Here is a 19,059-nt window from a genome sequence, read left to right as displayed (position 1 = left end):
GGTCACTGACTCCACCAAGTCCTCAGTCAGCCTGGAATGGACCAAGCCTGTCTTCGATGGTGGCATGGAAATCATTGGCTATAATATCGATATGTGTAAGGCCAGTCTTGAGGAATGGCACAGAGTCAACAGCCAGATTTGCATCCACACCAGGTATACTGCCAAGGGTCTGGTGCCTGGAGAGCTCTATAAGTTCAGGGTCAGTGCTGTGAATGGATCTGGAGAGGGCGAAGCCTCAGTGATGCCCAACGCTGTTCAGGCTCTGGACAGACTTAGATCTCCTGAGATCGACATTGATGCCAATTTCAAGCAGACTCACATTGTAAAGAATGGCGGTACTGTCACCCTTCACATTGCCTTCCGTGGCAAACCAGCTCCTCTTGCCACCTGGTCTAAAGTAGATGGTGACCTGCCTGTCATGGGCGATATCAATACCACAGATTCCTCCTCTACTTTGACCATTGAGGGTTGTACTAGGTACGAAGCTGGCAAATACACCCTGTCCCTGGAGAACAACAGCGGCCGCAAGTCCATCACATTCACTGTCAAAGTGCTGGACACACCCGGACCTCCAGGAGCCATCAGTTTCAAAGACGTTACCCGTGGAGCCTTGACAATGATGTGGGATGCCCCTACCAATGATGGCGGATCCAGAATCCATCACTACCTTGTAGATAAGCGTGAGGCCAGCCGCCTGGCTTGGCAGGAGGTCAGCACCAAGTGCTCTCGCCAGATGATCAGGGTAATTGGTCTGGATATTGGTGTGCAATATCTATTCAGAGTGACTGCAGTTAACCAGTACGGCCAAGGGGAACCTCACGAGATGACAGAGCCCATCATTGCCACAGAAGAACCTGCACCACCCAAGAGACTTGATGTTGTCGACACCACCAACTGCACAGCCTCCTTGGTGTGGCTGAAACCGGAGCATGATGGAGGTAGCCGCGTCAGAGGCTACATTGTTGAATTCAGAGCTAAAGGCACTGATCGCTGGGTTCTTGGCGGAGAGACAAAGTCACAGAAGATGCTGGTGGAAGGTCTGCTTGAAAACACAGAGTATGACTTCAGAGTCAAGGCCAAGAACGATGCTGGAATCAGTGAGCCGCAGGGCACCTTTAGTTCTGTGGTCATTAAGGAGCCTCGCATCGAACCAACTGCTGACCTCAGCAGCATCACCAACCAGCTTATCACCTGCAAGCTCTCCAACACCTTCACAATCGACATCCCCATCAGTGGCAGGCCTGCACCCAAAGTCACCTGGAAGCTGGAGGAGATGAAGCTGAAGGAGACTGACAGAGTCATAATAAGAACCACAAAGGAGAGAACCACTCTGTTGGTGAGAGACAGCAAGAGAAGTGACAGTGGCAAATACTACCTGATCCTTGAGAATGCTGCTGGTGTGAAGACGTTCACAGTGACAGTACTTGTGGTTGGCAGACCAAATCCACCTACAGGCCCTGTGGAGATTTCTGGAGTCTCCTCAGAGACCTGCAACCTCGCCTGGTCAGAGCCAGCTGATGATGGCGGCTCTGATATCACCAACTACATTGTGGAAAAACGAGAAGCTGGCTCTGCCTCCTGGCAAGTGGTTAACTCCAGTGTGAAGAGAACCACCATTAAAGTGACTCATCTCACCAAGTATATGGAGTACACCTTCAGAGTGTGCGCTGAGAACAAGTTTGGAGTCAGCAAGTCCATTGAGTCTGCTCCTGTTGTCATTGAGCATCCATATGGTAAGTTCTGTTCAAAGGTTTTCCAAAAGTTAATGCAAGTCCTGTTTTTATATGTATGGATGCCACGTATTTATCTCACCATATCTCACCTCACTTTAACTTCCACAGTTCCTCCAAGTCCCCCAAGTCGTCCAGATGTGGTATCCGTGTCTGCCAACGCCATCAGTATCAAATGGGACCTGCCATATGCTGATGGTGGCAGCCAGGTGACAGGCTACTGGATCGAGAAGAAGGAGAGGAACACAATCCTTTGGGTGAGGGAGAACAAGCTACCCTGCCTGGAGTGCCATTACAAGGTGTCCAACCTGATTGAGGGCCTGGAGTACCAGTTCAGGGTATATGCCATGAACATCGCTGGACTCAGCAAGGCTAGCGAGGCCTCCAGACCTGTGCTGGCACTGAATCCTGTTGGTGAGGGAAATATTTATGCCTTAACTACAAAAATGTGTTGTAAACTAACGACTAGTTGTCTGTCACATTTGTCGGTTAATCTGATTACAAGAAACTTTTTACTGTTCTCCTCACTCAGCTAATGCAGTTTAAACCTTTAAGAAAATAAAAAGCACTGTGATGAAAGCTGAGTTACAGTATTACGGTAAACATCTCCCTGTCCCTGCTTAGATCCTCCTGGTAAACCCGAGGTGACTGATATCACCCGCTCCTCTGTGTCGTTGTGCTGGACCGTGCCATTAAATGACGGTGGCAGCAAGATCATTGGTTACGTGGTGGAGAGGAAAGTGTACAGCACGGATGAGTGGGACGACAACCGCTGGCTCAAGTGCAATTACACCACCATCACCGAGAACTACTTCACTGTCACCAACTTGGGAGAAGGAGAGACCTTTGAGTACCACATCCTCGCTAAGAATGCTGCCGGCGTCCACAGTGCACCCTCTGAGTCCACTGGACCAGTCACATGCAAGGATGAGTACTGTAAGTTGGAGAGTTACAATTATTTTTGCTATTGATGTAGCATCCTTACAAAAAGCTCAACAACATACAGTATAACTGTCATTTATTGAGGTAAAAACTATTTGTTTCATGTTTGTTGCAGCTCCTCCCAAAGCTGAGCTGGACAGCAAGCTTGTCGGTGAGACTGTCACTGTCACGGCTGGCTCTGACCTTGTCTTGGACGGTGCTGTGGGTGGTAAACCAGAACCCACAGTGTACTGGTCGAAGGGAGAAAAGATTTTGGAGCTCGGAGAGAAATACTCTTTGACCTACACCGCAACCAGAGCCATGGCCATCATCAAGAGCTGTGACAGATATGACACGGGCAGATACATCCTGACCGTCAAGAATGCCAGCGGAATCAAGACTGCCGCTGTGAACGTCAAAGTTCTCGGTAAGCAGCCAACAAACTACATGAATTAAACTGGAATTAACATAATTTTAAGTGTATCATAGTTGACTCTTAATTGTCAACAAAACTTGGCTGTCTGATCTAACTCTCGGTTTCTGTCTTTCAGACACTCCTGGAGCTCCAGCTGATAAGATTGTGATCAGCAGAGTGACAGAAGAGAAGTGTACAGTGTCCTGGAAGATTCCTCTGGAGGATGGTGGAGACACCGTCACCCATTATATCGTGGAGCGTCGTGAGACCAGCCGACTCAACTGGGTCATCATGGAGACCGAGTGCAAGTCACTGTCATGTGTCAGCTCCAGGCTGATCAAGAACAACGAGTATATCTTCAGAGTCAGAGGGGTCAACAAGTTCGGGCCTGGAGTTCCACTGGAATCCGAACCCGTCATTGCCAGGAATGCCTATAGTAAGCCACATTGCTCTGAGTTGAGGCAATTTTCCTGATGGTGGCGCTATAGCAACCATCTAAAGTAGAATTAGATATATATGAAACAATTAGATATAAATATTTAGATAGATTTATAGATAGATAGATAGATAGATAGATACTTTATTCATGCCCAAGGGGAAGTTCACAGTTTCCAGCAGTATCCACAGACTAGGATAAAACAGAAGATTTGAAATTTAAGGAGGCATGCAAAGTACTACTAATAATAATAATAACAACAACAGGAGGCATGCAAAAGAACCAATAAAATCAATAGCAAAATAACTTGCTTGAATGGCCTTAACAATATCACCTAAGGTTTTAATGTTTTGAGTTCAATTTTTTTTTCTATTTTAGTCTTTTAGCTTAAAAAAGTTAATTTATGTCTTATGAAAAGGGGAAACTAGATTTGTCTCTCTGACCTGTCCCACCCCTTTTCTCCTCAGCCATCACATCCCAGCCGGGCACTCCAGAGGCTACAACTGTGGGCAAGGAGCATGTCATCATCGAATGGCTTAAACCTGAGAGTGATGGAGGCAGCGAGATCAAAAACTACATAGTGGATAAACGAGAGAAGAGCAGCACCAGGTGGGATCAACTTCTGAAGACGTTAATGGACAGATTTTAGTTTTCGCTTCATGAAATAGTGATTCTTATTGCCTCTCTCTCACATTATCCTTTTGTTTCTTCTCCGGACCAGGTGGACCCGGGTGAATAAGACTTACACCATCTATGACACCCGTCTGAAGATCACAGGCCTGCTGGAAGGAAGCGAGTACCAGTTCAGAGTGACAGCTGTCAACGCTGCTGGATACAGCCAGCCCAGCGACGCCTCACCGTACATCCTCTGCAAAGACCCCACATGTAAGAGATTTTATTCACAGTCTTTCATTTTCAAAACCTTAACCTGTGTAAAAGGTTACAGTTATTTGTTGCGACAAGCAAATATGAACATATTTGCATTTGTCTACTACAAGATACCCCAGCTCCTCCATCAATGCCTCGCATCACTGACACAACCAAACACAGCATCAGTATGACCTGGACCAGGCCCATGTACGATGGCGGCTCAGACGTCACCGGCTACGTGGTGGAGATCCTTGAGGGGGACACAGAGCACTGGTACCGTGCCACCGCCAAGCCTCTCAAGACCAACGAGTATGTGGCCGCCGGCCTGGCAGCCACTAAGACGTACAGGTTCAGGGTAGCTGCCATCAACTGCAACGGCACCGGAGAGTTCAGTGAACCTAGCGCTGAGATCGAGCCACTGGAGAGAATTGGTGAGTCTGTTAGGAAATAATTTAGTAATCAAAAACGTTTTTAACCTAATTTCTGAAATTACTATGTTGAGGTATTATAGGCATTAGTGTTAGGATTTGGATTACAATGGGAATATTCCAGAAAATGGCAATCACGAAATTATCCCCTTACTATTCTTCATCCAACCATTCAGAAATGCCTGACCTGGAGCTGGCTGACGACCTGAAGAAAACGGTGTGTCTACGTGCCGGAGGAACTCTTCGCCTGATGGTATTTGTCACCGGCCGGCCGGCACCAGTAGTGGCTTGGAGGAAGACTGGCGTGGAGCTGCAGAGCCGTGGCTACATTGAGACCACAGATAGCTACACCTCGCTGATGGTGGAGAAAGTCAATCGCTACGACTCTGGAAAATACATTGTGGAGGCAGAGAACCCATCGGGAAAGAAGACTGCCACCATCCTGGTTAAAATCTACGGTATGTCATCCCAAGTTTCCACAGATATTACAATGAATTTTGGGGTAATGTGTATAAAAACACGCACTAATATCTTCCATTCCTCTAATCATCTCCTTCCTGCAGACACTCCTGGCCCTCCAGGTTCTGTAAAGGTGAAGGACTACACCAAAGAGTCCGTTGTGATCACTTGGGACATCCCAAGCATCGATGGTGGCGCCCACGTCAGCAACTACATCATAGAGAAGCGTGACGCCAACATGAAGTCTTACAAGACTGTCACCACTGAGTGTAGGAAGACCCTGTTCAGGATCACCGGTCTGGAGGAGGGAGTGTACTACCACTTCAGAGTCCTTCCAGAGAACATTTATGGCATCGGTGAGCCTTGTGAGACAGCCGAGCCCGTGCTGGTATGCGAGGTGCCGTCTGTACCTCTGAACCTCCAGGTTGTCGATGTCACCAAGTCCACTGTCACGCTGCATTGGGAGAAGCCACTGCACGATGGCGGCAGCAGGTTGGCGGGCTACACCATCGAGGCCTGCAAAGTTGGCTCGGACAGGTGGAGTGTGGTGGCATCAGTCAAGTCCTCAGTGACCAAGTACACCATCCAGTCCCTGACAGAGAACGACCAGTACCTGTTCAGACTCCGAGCCACAAACAGCAGGGGAGCCAGCGAGCCCATGGACACTGTTACTCCTGTCACTATCCAGGACATCAAGGGTAAGATAACACATCCACAATTCATCACACAATAACTTCTGCCTTTGCTTAAACTCTGAAAAGCTTCACAGAAATCATTAAAATATGATGAACACATCACAAAAAGTTTTACAGTCTATCTGTATTATTGTTTAGAGATGGATCCCTCCTCTATTGCTATTCTAGTTTCTTCTGTTTTCCCCATTAAAAGTTTTTCCTATTAATAAAAACTGACTTGAATTGACTGTGCATTTCAGTGATGCCCAAGATCGACATGACCAACATCCCTCAGAAGATTGTCCATGTGCACCGTGGCAAACCAATCGACCTCAACATCCCCATAAAGGCCAAACCGCAGCCTGTCTGCACCTGGTCCTTCGGTGGCGTCAAACTGAAGGACAGCCTGGACCGCATCAAGATCGACAGCAATGGCAAATACACCCACCTTGTCATTCGTGAGACCACCATCAACGACACAGGAGACTACTCACTTGAGGTGAAGAATGTTGTTGGCGTCGCAACCGAGGTCATCAAGGTCATCATCCTTGGTAAGTAATGTACAAATTAAGGTTATACACAGAGATCTGAAAACCATAAAATCCAAATTATTTACTATAACAAGTGAAATGCAAATAATATGCAGATTCTAACCAACCACCTTTGTGTGTTTGTCCAGACAAACCTGGCATCCCAGTCGGTCCAATGAAGATTGAGGATACTGACGGCGTGTCTGTGTCAGTCAGCTGGGAACCTCCAGAGAAGGACGGTGGTGCCAATGTCAGCGGCTACGTGGTGGAGCAGCGCGATGCCCACCGGCCAGGCTGGAGCACTGTGTCCGAGTCAGTGACCCGACCCTGCTTCAAGTTTACCAGACTCTCAGAGGGAACCGAATATGTGTTCCGCGTTGCTGCTATGAATCGCTTTGGTGTTGGCGGCTTCCTGCAGTCCGAAGTGGTGGAATGCAAGAGCCCCAAGAGTGAGTTATCCTCCCAGCTCCAACAATTCTGACGCTTAGGGAATCTCTTCCATTAATTTGTGGGTAATTACCTTCTGTCCTCTTATCATTCAATTAATCTATTAATCTATCTGCTACTGTGTAGCCATCCCTGGACCTCCAAGCAGACCAGAGGTTCTCGATGTCACCCACGAGGGCATGACCCTGACCTGGCAACCACCCGAGGACAATGGTGGATCCACCATTGCTGGCTACATCATCGAACGTAAAGAGGCCCACTCTGACAGGTGGATGAGGATCAACAAGAATACTGTCACCATGACCAGGTACCGCTCCTCCGGCCTGATAGAGAGTCTGGAGTATGAACACCGTGTCACTGCCATCAACTCCAGAGGAGCCGGCAAACCCAGCGAGAGCTCCGCCATCACCATCGCCATGGATCCCATCGGTACATGTTGCAATGCTCAGTGCAGCTGCAGTGCTACTGTAATTGCATTTACCTATTTTAGATTAATCTTTAGGAAAGGATTAATGAAACGTCTCTTTGTGTTGTTGAACAGAGCCTCCAGGTCCTCCAGCTCAGCCCAGAGTCACTGACACCACCAGAACTTCAGTCTCTCTTGCCTGGCTGCCGCCTGAAGAGGAGGGTGGTTCTGTCATTACTGGTTACTTGATCGAGATGCAGAAGGTGGACCAGGTGGAATGGACATTGTGCAACACCACACCCACCAAGATGTGCGAGTACATTCTCACCCACATGCCCCAGGGTGCCGAGTACAAGTTTAGGGTCAGAGCCTGCAACGCTGGCGGTTCTGGAGAGCCCGCTGAAATTACCGGAGTGGTTAAAGTCCAGGAAATGCTTGGTACTACAGCAACATTCCATAATTTAAAGTTTGATTTTACAGTCAAATAATCAACATACTTTTACAGAATCTGTAATTTAATTTACAAAATCTGTCTTCTTCAGATTATCCCGACTACGAGCTTGATCGTAAATACGAGGAGGGCTACGTGGTGCGGCAGGGCGGAGTCATCCGTCTGTCTGTACCCATTAAGGGAAAACCCATCCCTACATGCAAGTGGACCAAAGATGGTCGTGACATTTCCCACCGGGCCATGATTGCCACCTATGATGACATCACTGAGCTGGTCATCAAAGAGGCACACAAAGACGACACCGGTACCTACGACCTGGTGCTGGAAAACAAATGTGGCAGGAAGGCTGTGTACATCAAGGTGAGCACCTTATCTGACAGATTTTCAAGGAAATAAAATGTACTTAAGTTTCAAAAGTAAAATTAAAAAATAGATTTTATTGGAATGGTTGCAACTCATCTTTCTGTATATTGTCCTCTCTAGGTGAAGGTGATCGGTCGCCCTGATGTCCCAGAAGGGCCTCTGGAGTTTGACGATATTCAGGCCAGATCAGTCCGGGTCAGCTGGCGGCCACCATCAGATGATGGTGGTTCCGACATTCTAGGATACATTGTGGAAAGGCGGGAGGTACCCAAGGCTGCCTGGTGTACAGTGGATTCCAGGGTAATCGAGAACTCTCTGGTGGTGAAGGGCCTGAAGGAGAATGTGGAGTACCACTTCAAGGTCTCTGCCGAGAACCAGTTCGGTATCAGCAGATCTCTCAAGTCCGAAGAGTCTGTAATGCCAAAGACACCTCTTTGTGAGTACTGACAACTGATATTTGTCAAAATGTTGTGATTAGAAATATTGTAAACATTTGATTTCACATACAACGCATTTTCCCTTCAGGCCCACCAGAACCTCCCAGCAACCCACCAGAGATCATGGACGTTGCCAAGTCTTCAGTGTCTCTGTCCTGGGCCCGCCCCCGGGATGATGGAGGCTCCCGCGTCACAGGATACTACGTGGAAAGGAGGGAGATTTCTACAGAGAAGTGGGTCCGCCACAACAAGACCCATATCACCACCACCATGTACAATGTCACTGGTCTCATCCCCGATGCAGAGTACATGTTCAGAGTGGTTGCTCAGAACGACATTGGGCAGAGTGAGCCTGGTCCTGCTTCAGAGCCTGTGGTCTGCAAAGATCCATTTGGTGAGTTAACATTACATGACATATTATTAGTATTATTAGACCTGTACTGTATATTCCAAGCCCCGTCTATAGCCTATATTTTCCGCTAAACACTGCTGTATATATATTTTTTGTCCTGTGCAATAATTTATTTTTACACCATGGCACTACCTCCTGCTGTAACTTTTGCAATATTGTGTATCAATCACATCTGTATAAAAGCTGTATATAGTGTACATACAACTCTTATTCTATTTTTCTGCTTTAATGTATCTGGAGCTGCTGTAGCGAGTGAATTTCCCCAGTGAAGGATTAATGAAGTGTATCTTATCACGCCTATTTCTGCATGAGTAGACAAGACATTGAAATTTAAGACATAACTAATCTGAACATGAAGGACATTTTTGCTACAAATGCATGTTACTTTAACTCAGTGGCTCTCAATTATTTTCTGTCATGCCCCCCCTAGGGGACAGAAATTTTTCACGCCCCCCACAAATTTTAATACTATTGAGAACCTGATAATATTTATTTGTACAAACCACTGTATGAGTTGCTGGCACCAGCATTCTGCATAAAATCACCTGATTATCACAATAGATTAATAAAATGAGCTGAGATAACATCTGCAACATTTCCAAGTTCAGTTTATTATTATTTAAACAAGACTGCTCAGTCTGTGTGATTCTCAAAACAGAGAAAAGGTGCAAATGATTCACTGGAATGTGCATTTTTTTACTTAACACAGTAACATTCAAAACTTTTCAAAACTGTAAACATTGGTCACCCTTCAACCTCATCAGCTTATTCCTTTTCAAAAAGGTATATGACTTTTTAATGTTTGTTTTTTGTGCAAAATTTGCAACAATATTTCTTATATTTAACGTTTGTCTGTTAGGTGTTCTGTGAGTTGTTCTTGGAGGTCATCTGAAATGTCAGATATACGTCTCCCGATCGTGTCATTGGAAAGAGAGACAATATTCAGTGTCTCAGCACTTTTCTCACCTATGATTGTGACCATGTCCAATGCTGCCGGAGTATTAGCTCCTCTGCTATCGTGCAAGGTTTTTTTGCACATTGCGTTGTGGCGGTGTTTGTACACCGCGCTCACAAAATGACCGGCCTGTTGGCGATACGCATCGAGCAAATTTGTTTGGTTTCATGCTGTCATTTCCGACCGTATTCACGGTAAACCCAAAGGCTATGTAGGCTTCATCGTATTTCCTGGTCTTATTAGGTTTATGCCGGTTACCGTCACTTGCTGTTCTTGCCTCTGACGTCTCCGTTTTTCTTTTTACTCCTGGGAGAAACTTCTCCATCTCTCCTCCTCCGTCAGTCACCCCTGCCTGTCGCACCCCCCTGACACCTCACTGTTTGAGAAGTACTGCTTTAACTCTTCACGAGTATTAATCTTCTCCTGTTTGTCGTCTTATAGACAAACCCAGCCAACCAGGCGAGATTGACATCATCTCTGTCACCAAGGACTGCATCACCATCCACTGGCTCAGGCCCGAGCATGATGGTGGCAAGGAGATTCTGGGCTACTGGATTGAGTTTAGGGAGGCTGGAGAGAGTGCCTGGAAGAAATGCAACAAGGAGCGCTCCAAGGATCGTCAGTTCACCATGGGCGGCTTGATGGAAGCCACCGAGTATGAGTTCAGAATCTTTGCTGAGAATGAGACTGGATTCAGCCGACCTCGACGCACGCCCATGGGTATCAAGACCAAACTGAGCGGTGAGTGGTTGCAGAGTTCAGATTCTATCAAACAGAATGGCCTGGCCACAGTAACATTTATTTTAAAACATATTCATGTTAGCTGAATCAAAAACTCTCACAGCCAATTTGTCATGTGTCCCGAGTCTTACAAAGTAGATACTGAATTGTGTGTTGTTGAATTTTATGTATTTTAAATAAAGATGTTTGAATTTCAGCATAATGTTTTTACAGCAAAAAGTAAAAAGCATAAAAAATACATTTTGATTGAAATCATCCTTTTAATTGCTGATGTTTCTGCAGTTGGTGAGGCTCCAGCTTTGAAGGAAGAGATCCAGGATGTAACCACCAAGCTTGGCGAGTCCGGTACTCTGACCTGTGGCATCATCGGCAGACCTCTACCTGAGATCAAGTGGTACCGCTACGGCAAGGAACTGATCCAAAGCCGCAAGTATAAGATGAGCTCAGATGGCCGCGACCACTCCCTCAGCATCCTGACAGACGAGCAGGAAGACGAGGGCCTGTACACTTGCAGGGCCATCAATGAGGCCGGTGAGATCGAGACCAGTGGCAAACTGCGTCTGCAGGCAGCGCCCCAGTTCCACCCAGGCTTCCCTCTGAAGGAGAAGTACTTTGCTGGGGCCGGCACCAGCCTCCGTCTCCATGTTGTGTACATTGGGCGTCCCATCCCCCAGATCATGTGGTTCTATGGCAAGAAGCCTCTGAATGTATCAGAAAATGTGATTATTGAAAACACTGAAAGCTACACCCACCTGGTGGTGAGGAACGTCCAGAGGAAGACCAATGCCGGCCGCTACAAGGTGCAGCTCAGCAATGTGTATGGAACCATCGACACTGTGCTGCGTGTTGAAATCCAAGGTATGACCAGACTACGGAGTAATATTACAAAAAACCAATCCAATATCAAATAATGTCATTTTTCAGTGAAGATTATCTTTAAAATTCAAATGAAAGTCAAGAATGAGAAACCCTTTACTGTGGATTTTGCATACATATGAATTTGTTTCAAGTTTCAACCAACAAATAACTATTACTATATATATATATGTATACATGTATATATTAAAAAAGCTGTTACTCATGACCTTTTTTTCCAGATAAACCATGCATACCTGAGGGCCCTGTTGTTGTTGATGCTTTGCTGAAGAGCTCAGTTGTCATCAGCTGGAAGGTTCCCAAGGATGACGGCGGCTCCATGATCACGAACTACATTGTGGAGAAGCGTGAGGCCAAGGAAGGAGAGCAGTGGCACCTGGTGTCTTCCTCTGTTTCTGGCACCAACTGCCGTGTCCCCAATCTGATAGAGAACGCCGGCTACTACTTCAGAGTCTCTGCCCAGAACCAGTATGGAGTCAGCGAGCCTCTGGAGATCCCATCAGTGGTGATCATCAAGAGTCCATTCGGTAAGTCAATTTATATTTTGTTTGCCAGTTTTGGTTTCTATAGCTACATCGCAGAGAGGCAGGACTAACAGATATGTAGAGCACTACAGTAACATCCCCCTGTTTATTTCTCAGAAAAACCTGGCATCCCACAGCAACCCTTCATCATCAGCTCTACCAAGAACTCCTGTGTCGTCTGCTGGAAGCCTCCAAGCAGCGACGGTGGAGCTAAAATCACCAACTACTACCTGGAGAAACGTGAAAAGAAGCAGAACAAGTGGATGTCAGTAACCAGTAAGAAGGTTGTTGAGACCAACTTCGAGGTCACAGGCTTGATCGAGGGCTTTGAGTATGAGTTCCGTGTCAAGTGTGAGAACATGGGCGGTGAGAGTGACTGGAGTGAGATCTCTGCACCGATCATCCCCAAGTCCGACCAGGCTCCTCGTGCTCCTGCGTTCAGGGAGGAGATCAGGGACATGACCGTCAAATATCATGCCAATGCCACCTTTGTCACTAAGGTACTTTATTTAAACTACTATTGACATTTATTAAGGTCTAAATATGTAAAAACTACTAGTAATTGTAGTGAAAGTAATGGGACATCCAGAGTCAAATGAAAGAATTGACGTCAGTTTCATTTGATCAAAGGTCAGTGTTTCCCCTGCTCATAGTATTTGTTTTAAGCTTGGCCAAACAAAGGTTCTTCTCGATTAAATATGTATATATAGATTTTCTCCTATGACTCTGGAGGAGTGAGGTTTTCCTACAATATTGGGAACGTAGGCCATTACTTTTTAAGTCAAAAAAAGTTATCAGTAAATTATCTAACTTAGTTATTTTTCCTATGACAAGGTGGTGGGATATCCCAAGCCTGTGGTGAAATGGTACCGCAGTGGAAAGGAGATCCTGGCAGATGGAACCAAGATCAAAGCCCAGGAGTTCAAGGGAGGCTACTACCAGCTGGTCATCACTACTGCTGATGAGAACGATGCCACAGTTTACCAAGTCAGAGCAACCAACTCCTCAGGATCCATCTCTACAACAGCCAACCTGGATGTGGAAGGTAATGATATAATTTTGGTATTGTTAATTCCTAAAATCCATTTTATTGTGTAATTCTTTAAACGAAAGAAATCTTGTTAAATATCAAACTTATGTTATGTTTTATCATTTTAATTCCAGTTCCTGCTAAGATCCACCTGCCCAAAGAGCTCCAGGGAATGGGAGCAGTCCATGCTGTCCGTGGTGATCACATAACCATCAAGATCCCTATCTCTGGCAAGCCTGAGCCAGCAATCGTTTGGCAGAAGGGTCAGGAGATCCTCTCCAATTCTCCTTATCACCAGGTCATCACCACCAGGTCTTTCACCTCCTTGGTCTTCCAGAAGGGAGTGCAGAAGAAGGATACTGGCTACTACATTATAACTGCAAAGAACAGGTTCGGAACAGACAAGCAAACCATTGAGGTTAACGTGGCTGACATACCTGAAGCTCCAAAAAATCTTGTTGTCAGCGACATTGGTCGGGACTCCATCACCTTGACCTGGGAACCCCCTGCCAATGATGGTGGAAGTGACATCACTAGTTACATTGTGGAGAAGTGTCCCACCACTGCTGATAGATGGATCCGTGCTGGACAGACCACAGACTGCAGCATCAACATCATCAACATATTCGGAAAGACTAAGTACCAGTTCCGCGTCATCGCTGAAAATCAGTATGGATTGAGCCCTCCATCTCAACCAACTGAGCCCATCACCACAAAGGAAGACAAGTCTGTGATTAGGAACTATGATGAGGAAGTGGACGAAAGCAGAGAGGTAACCAAGGAGGAGGCTCTGTTCTACAAGGTGAAGGAGCTGTCTACCAAGTACACCATCTCTGAGGAACTTGCTCGTTGCCAGTTTGGAGTAGTCCACCGCTGTGTGGAGATTGCCACAAAGAAGACCTTCATGGCCAAGTTTATCAAGGTCAAAGGAACTGACCGTGAGTTGGTTCTTAGGGAAATTGAGGCCCTCAACGTAGCAAGGCACATGAACATAATCTACCTACATGAATACTTTGAAAGCATGGAAGAGATCATCCTGATCTTTGAATTCATTTCTGGAGTTGACATCTTTGAACGCCTTGGCACCTGCAACTTCGAGCTCACAGAGCAGGAGATTGTTCGCTACCTGAGACAAGTCTGCTCTGCCCTCAAGTTCATGCATAGCCACAACTTCGGCCACTTTGATATCCGCCCAGACAACATTGTCTACACCACAAGGAGAAGCACCACCATAAGGATTATTGAGATGGGCCAGGCTAGGCTGCTGGTGCCAGGAGAAAACATCAGAATGCTGTTCACAGCTCCAGAGTACTGCGCCCCTGAGATCCACCGTCACGACCTGGTCACAACAGCCACTGATATGTGGTCTGTTGGTGTAATGGCCTATGTTCTGCTCAGTGGCCTAAATCCATTTGCGGCAGAGTCCGTTACAAAGATGATTGAGAACATCTCCAACTGTGAGTACGTCTTTGACAGTGAAGCGTTTAAGGACATCAGCCTGGAGGCTATGGACTTTGTGGACAGACTTCTAGTCAAAGACAGGAAGCTCCGTATGACAGCCCATGAGGCTCTGGAACACCCATGGCTCAAGATGAAGATTGAATATGTCAGCAACAAGATCATTAAGACACTGAGACACAGAAGGTACTATCAGAGTCTGGTGAAGAGGACAGACACCATTGTATCAGCAGCTCGTGTGGCCTATGGCGGCGCCTTCAGGAACCAGAGAGGACTGGCTGTGGGTAAAGTGAAGATTGGAACTGAGTACCATGGCCTCCGCACTGGTCCAGTCATGCATGGCTCAGCTGAGGAAGGTGGCCATGTCAGATTCACTTGTAGCATCACCAACTATGACAAAAGCACACAGGTGTCGTGGTACTTTGGTAACCGTCAGCTACACCCAAGTCCCAAGTATGAAATCTCTTACAGTAATGGCTTTGCCAGCATCTATGTAAAGGACATTGAAGAGAGTGATGATGGAGTGTACAGATGCAAGGTGGTAAGTGATGATGGAGAGGACAGTGCTTATGGCGAGCTCTTTGTTGAGACAGTGAGGAGCATCAGAGAGCACTATATTAGCCGGTCCATTAAGAAACTGAGGAGGAGAGTCGACAAGACTAAACTCCTGCAGAGACCCCCAGAGTTTACTTTGCCTCTGTACAACCGCACTGCCTACATTGGAGAAGATGTGCGTTTCGGTGTCACTATTACAGTGCACCCAGAGCCTCATGTAACATGGCTCAAGAATGGTGAGAGAATCAAGCCAGGGGATGATGATCACAAGTACACATTCACCAGTGATAAGGGTCTGTACCAGCTGATGATCCACAACCTGGACATGAGTGATGATGCTGAATACACCGTCATGGCCCACAACAAGTTTGGAGAAGACAGCTGCAAGGCCCGTCTCACTGTGACACCTCATCCTGTGATGGAGGAAACTATGAGGCCAATGTTCAAACGTCTGCTGGCTAATGTTGAGTGTGTAGAAGGACATAGTGTCCGCTTCGAGCTCAGGGTCTCAGGAATCCCAGCTCCTACTCTAAAATGGGAGAAGGATGGCCGTGCATTACAGTTTGGCCCCAAGGTTGTTGTCATACAGGAAGACGCTGAGTACCATGTCCTGCACATAAGAGAGACTCTGCTTGAGGACTCCGGTGTGTACAAGGTTACTGCAACCAACTGTGCTGGCTCTGCAACCTGCCAGGCTACATTGAAGGTGGATCGCCTTACTTACACCAGGAGAGAGTACAAGAGCGAGGAGGAGAAATACAGACACATCCAGAAACAAATTGAAAAGACGAACAAGATGGCTCAGCAAATTGTTGCCACTGAGGAGCTTGTGCCTCTAAACCCCACAGCCCAGGAGGCTCTTAAATTTGCTGCAGAGATTTACAAGCCTGCAGTTAGCACCAAGAACGTTGAGGGCGAATTCGACATCACAGTCGTGAAGTCCGAGACCAAGAAGCTGGAGGAGGAGAGGAGGATCTTCATGCCATATGAGATCCCTGAGCCTATTGTTCATGATCCCAAAGCTCTGGATGAGGACAAGGGTATCAAACAGTTTGTGCCTCTATCTGACATGAAGTGGTACAGAAAGCTCAAAGACCAGTATGAGATTTCAGAGAGGATGGAGAGGATTGTACAGAAGAGACAGAGACGTATTCGCCTGTCCAGGTGGGAGCAGTTCTATGTCATGCCCCTCCCTAGAGTCACCGACCAGTACAGGCCAAGATGGCGTATTCCAAAACTCACTCTAGATGATCTGGAGACTGTCAGACCTGCCCGCCGTTCACCGTCTCCTGAATCCGAGGTCTCCTTCAGATCCAGAAGGAGATCTCTGGGAGACCTTAGTGATGAGGAGCTGCTGATGCCTGTGGATGACTACCTTTCCATGAGGAGAACAGAGGAGGAAAGAATGATGCTGGAGGATGAACTGGAGCTCGGCTTTTCTGCCTCTCCTACCGGCAGCCCGGTCCGTGTTGAACGCCATGCTGTGGAACATGAAGAGAGGAGGCATGAGGTAAGGCACGAGGCTGTCGAGGTTGCTGAGACAAAGAAGAAACGCACTGTTTCTCAGTATATGAGGAGGAGGAGATCACTGTCTCCCACGTACATAGAGCTGATGCGTCCAGTGTCAGAGCTGATCAGACCTCCACGTGCCAGGCCTCCTGTGGAAGCGGAGGGAGAGGTTGTGGTCAGGAGGTCCCCCACTCCTGAGAGGACACGTCCCCGTTCTCCTAGCCCTATCAGGTCTGTTGAGAGGTCATCCCGCTCCTCCTCCAGGTTTGAGCGGTCTGCCCGCTTTGACATCATGTCCCGCTACGAGGCCAGGAAGGCTGCTCTGAAGTCTGAGAGGAAATATCAGGTGGTTAGTCAGACCCCTTTCAGCCTGGACCATGCTCCTCGTGTGACTGTCAGGATGCGCTCTCATCGCATTCCAATTGGCCAAGACACCAAATTCACCTTGAACATCCAAGCCAAGCCAGAAGCTGAGATTAAGTGGTTCCACAATGGAACTGAAATCTTTGAAAGCAGCGAGAAATACATCTTCATCAACATGAGTGGTGTTTTGTCCATCACTATTCTGGAGTGCCAGGAAGAGGACAGTGGCACATACCGCTGTGTGTGCTCCAACTCCAAGGGTGAGGCTTCTGACTATGCCACCCTTGAAGTTTCAGGTGGCGGCTACACCACCTTCTCCTCCCGTCGCAGGGATGAGGATGCTCCCAAAGCATATGTCCCTGAAGTCACTCGAGTTGACCACTACCACACCACCCACTTCAAAGCTGGCTATGCTTCCGAGACCCACCTTGAGGTGCAAGAGAGCAAGTCTAAGCTAACTGAGACACATGAGGTTGTCACACGAGAAAGATATGCTGCCTCCGCTGAGAGGTACTCCTCTGCTGAGAGGTATGCCTCTGCTGAGAGGTACGCCTCCGCTGAGAGGTACTCCTCCGCTGAGAGGTATGCTGATTACCTGTCATCTGGTTCTTCCTACTCATCGGAAAAGTTTTCTCTAACTGGGAAACAAACCACATCTGAATCTAAACTGAAGTCAACTTCTGCAGTGGTTGCTGAGGAAGTTGCTGTACACAAGGTGAAGCCTTCTCTTCCTGCTAGAATCCTTACCAAGCCCCAATCTGTGACAGTTGCAGAGGGAGAGACAGCCAGATTCTCCTGTGATATCGACGGTGAACCAGCACCCACTGTAACATGGATGCATGAGAGCAGAACCATTACCTCATCTCACCGGATTCATGTCACCACCACTCAGTACAAGTCCAGCCTAGAGATCTCCTCTGTGACAGCCTCCGATGAGGGCAGTTACACTGTGGTGGTAGAGAACTCAGCAGGCAGACAGGAGGCTCACTTCACCCTGACCATCCGCAGACCAGTTCCCAAAGAGGAAGTCAAGGCTGTAAAATCCCCTGAGCCATCTGTAAAGTCACCCACCCCCAGTGTAAAGTCACCAGAGCCACCAGTCACGCCATCACCCGCTCCCTCTGTAACTTCCCCTGTCCCCAGCGTGAAGTCCCCTGAGCCTTCCATTAAATCACCAGCTCCAAGTGTTAAGTCCCCTGAACCAAGTGTAACATCTCCATCTCCGAGTTTAAAGTCACCAACGCCGAGTGTGAAGTCTCCTGAACCAGAGGGAATTAAATCTCCTAGGGGTGTCAAGTCTCCTGAGCCCATTTCACCCTCTCCAGCACCCAGCTTAAAATCACCAGCTCCAAGTGTCAAATCTCCTGAACCTGAGGGAGTTAAGTCACCACGGGGTTTAAAATCTCCTGAACCCAGACTCAAGTCACCACTCAAGTCCCCAGAGGGAGTGAAGTCACCTGAGCCTGAGGGAGTAAAATCACCTCGGGGAGTCAAATCTCCAGAACCTGCAGGACTCAAAACACCAAGAGGAGTGAAGTCCCCAGAACCAGCTGGAATCAAAACACCGAGAGGCATCAAGTCCCCAGAACCTTCAGGCATCAAATCCCCACGGGCCTTGAAGTCCCCTGAGCCTGAGGGACTCAAATCACCACCTAGGATGAAGTCTCCTCAACCTATCATGTCCCCCAAGAGAGTTGTGTCTCCACCCACCGTCAAATCCCCAACCCCGAAACCTCCCAAGGTCCTTAGTCAGCTAACAGCTGAGGCCTATGAGGGCTCAGTGAGGATGTCCTGTGTCTGCGAGAGCAGCGTCAGGGAGGTAGTGTGGTACGTCAACGGGAGGAGGCTTTCGCAGAGCAGCCACTTTGAGATGCACTGCTCTGAGGGCTCCTGCAGCCTTCTAATTCATGACTTGGCAGACAGTGATCAGGGAGAGTACACCTGTGAGATGACATCAGAGGGAGGAGTATCCAAATCCTCCTTCTCCTTCACCGGACAGGTGTTCCAGTCCATACGCATGAAGGTCACAGCCTACCATGAACAGAAACTGGCAGTTAAAGGTGAGCACC

General features: G+C 47.6%; 1 protein-coding gene across 4 annotated transcripts in view; it reads left to right on the top strand.

The window, feature by feature from the left end:
• Positions 1-19,059, top strand: part of ttn.2 (titin, tandem duplicate 2) — a 211,710-nt gene that overhangs the window by 190,049 nt on the left and 2,602 nt on the right. For all 4 annotated transcript variants that reach the window (XM_051402827.1, XM_051402826.1, XM_051402824.1 and 1 more), the window contains 23 exons: positions 2-1,733; positions 1,842-2,144; positions 2,355-2,666; positions 2,788-3,078; positions 3,203-3,502; positions 3,970-4,111; positions 4,224-4,387; positions 4,501-4,803; positions 4,977-5,258; positions 5,364-5,957; positions 6,194-6,484; positions 6,613-6,912; positions 7,037-7,339; positions 7,452-7,754; positions 7,859-8,127; positions 8,251-8,566; positions 8,656-8,961; positions 10,376-10,675; positions 10,958-11,533; positions 11,773-12,078; positions 12,193-12,575; positions 12,910-13,120; positions 13,240-19,050. In XM_051402827.1, the coding sequence (XP_051258787.1) occupies positions 2-1,733; positions 1,842-2,144; positions 2,355-2,666; positions 2,788-3,078; positions 3,203-3,502; positions 3,970-4,111; positions 4,224-4,387; positions 4,501-4,803; positions 4,977-5,258; positions 5,364-5,957; positions 6,194-6,484; positions 6,613-6,912; positions 7,037-7,339; positions 7,452-7,754; positions 7,859-8,127; positions 8,251-8,566; positions 8,656-8,961; positions 10,376-10,675; positions 10,958-11,533; positions 11,773-12,078; positions 12,193-12,575; positions 12,910-13,120; positions 13,240-19,050 (14,098 nt within the window). The remainder of the gene's footprint in view (position 1; positions 1,734-1,841; positions 2,145-2,354; positions 2,667-2,787; positions 3,079-3,202; positions 3,503-3,969; positions 4,112-4,223; positions 4,388-4,500; positions 4,804-4,976; positions 5,259-5,363; positions 5,958-6,193; positions 6,485-6,612; positions 6,913-7,036; positions 7,340-7,451; positions 7,755-7,858; positions 8,128-8,250; positions 8,567-8,655; positions 8,962-10,375; positions 10,676-10,957; positions 11,534-11,772; positions 12,079-12,192; positions 12,576-12,909; positions 13,121-13,239; positions 19,051-19,059) is intronic.

The sequence above is a fragment of the Dicentrarchus labrax genome, unplaced genomic scaffold, assembly GCF_905237075.1.
Source record: "Dicentrarchus labrax unplaced genomic scaffold, dlabrax2021, whole genome shotgun sequence".
Taxonomy (NCBI): Eukaryota; Metazoa; Chordata; class Actinopteri; family Moronidae; genus Dicentrarchus; species Dicentrarchus labrax.
The sequence above is the reverse complement of the archived record's forward strand: the minus strand, read 5'-3'. Positions and strand labels throughout refer to the sequence as shown.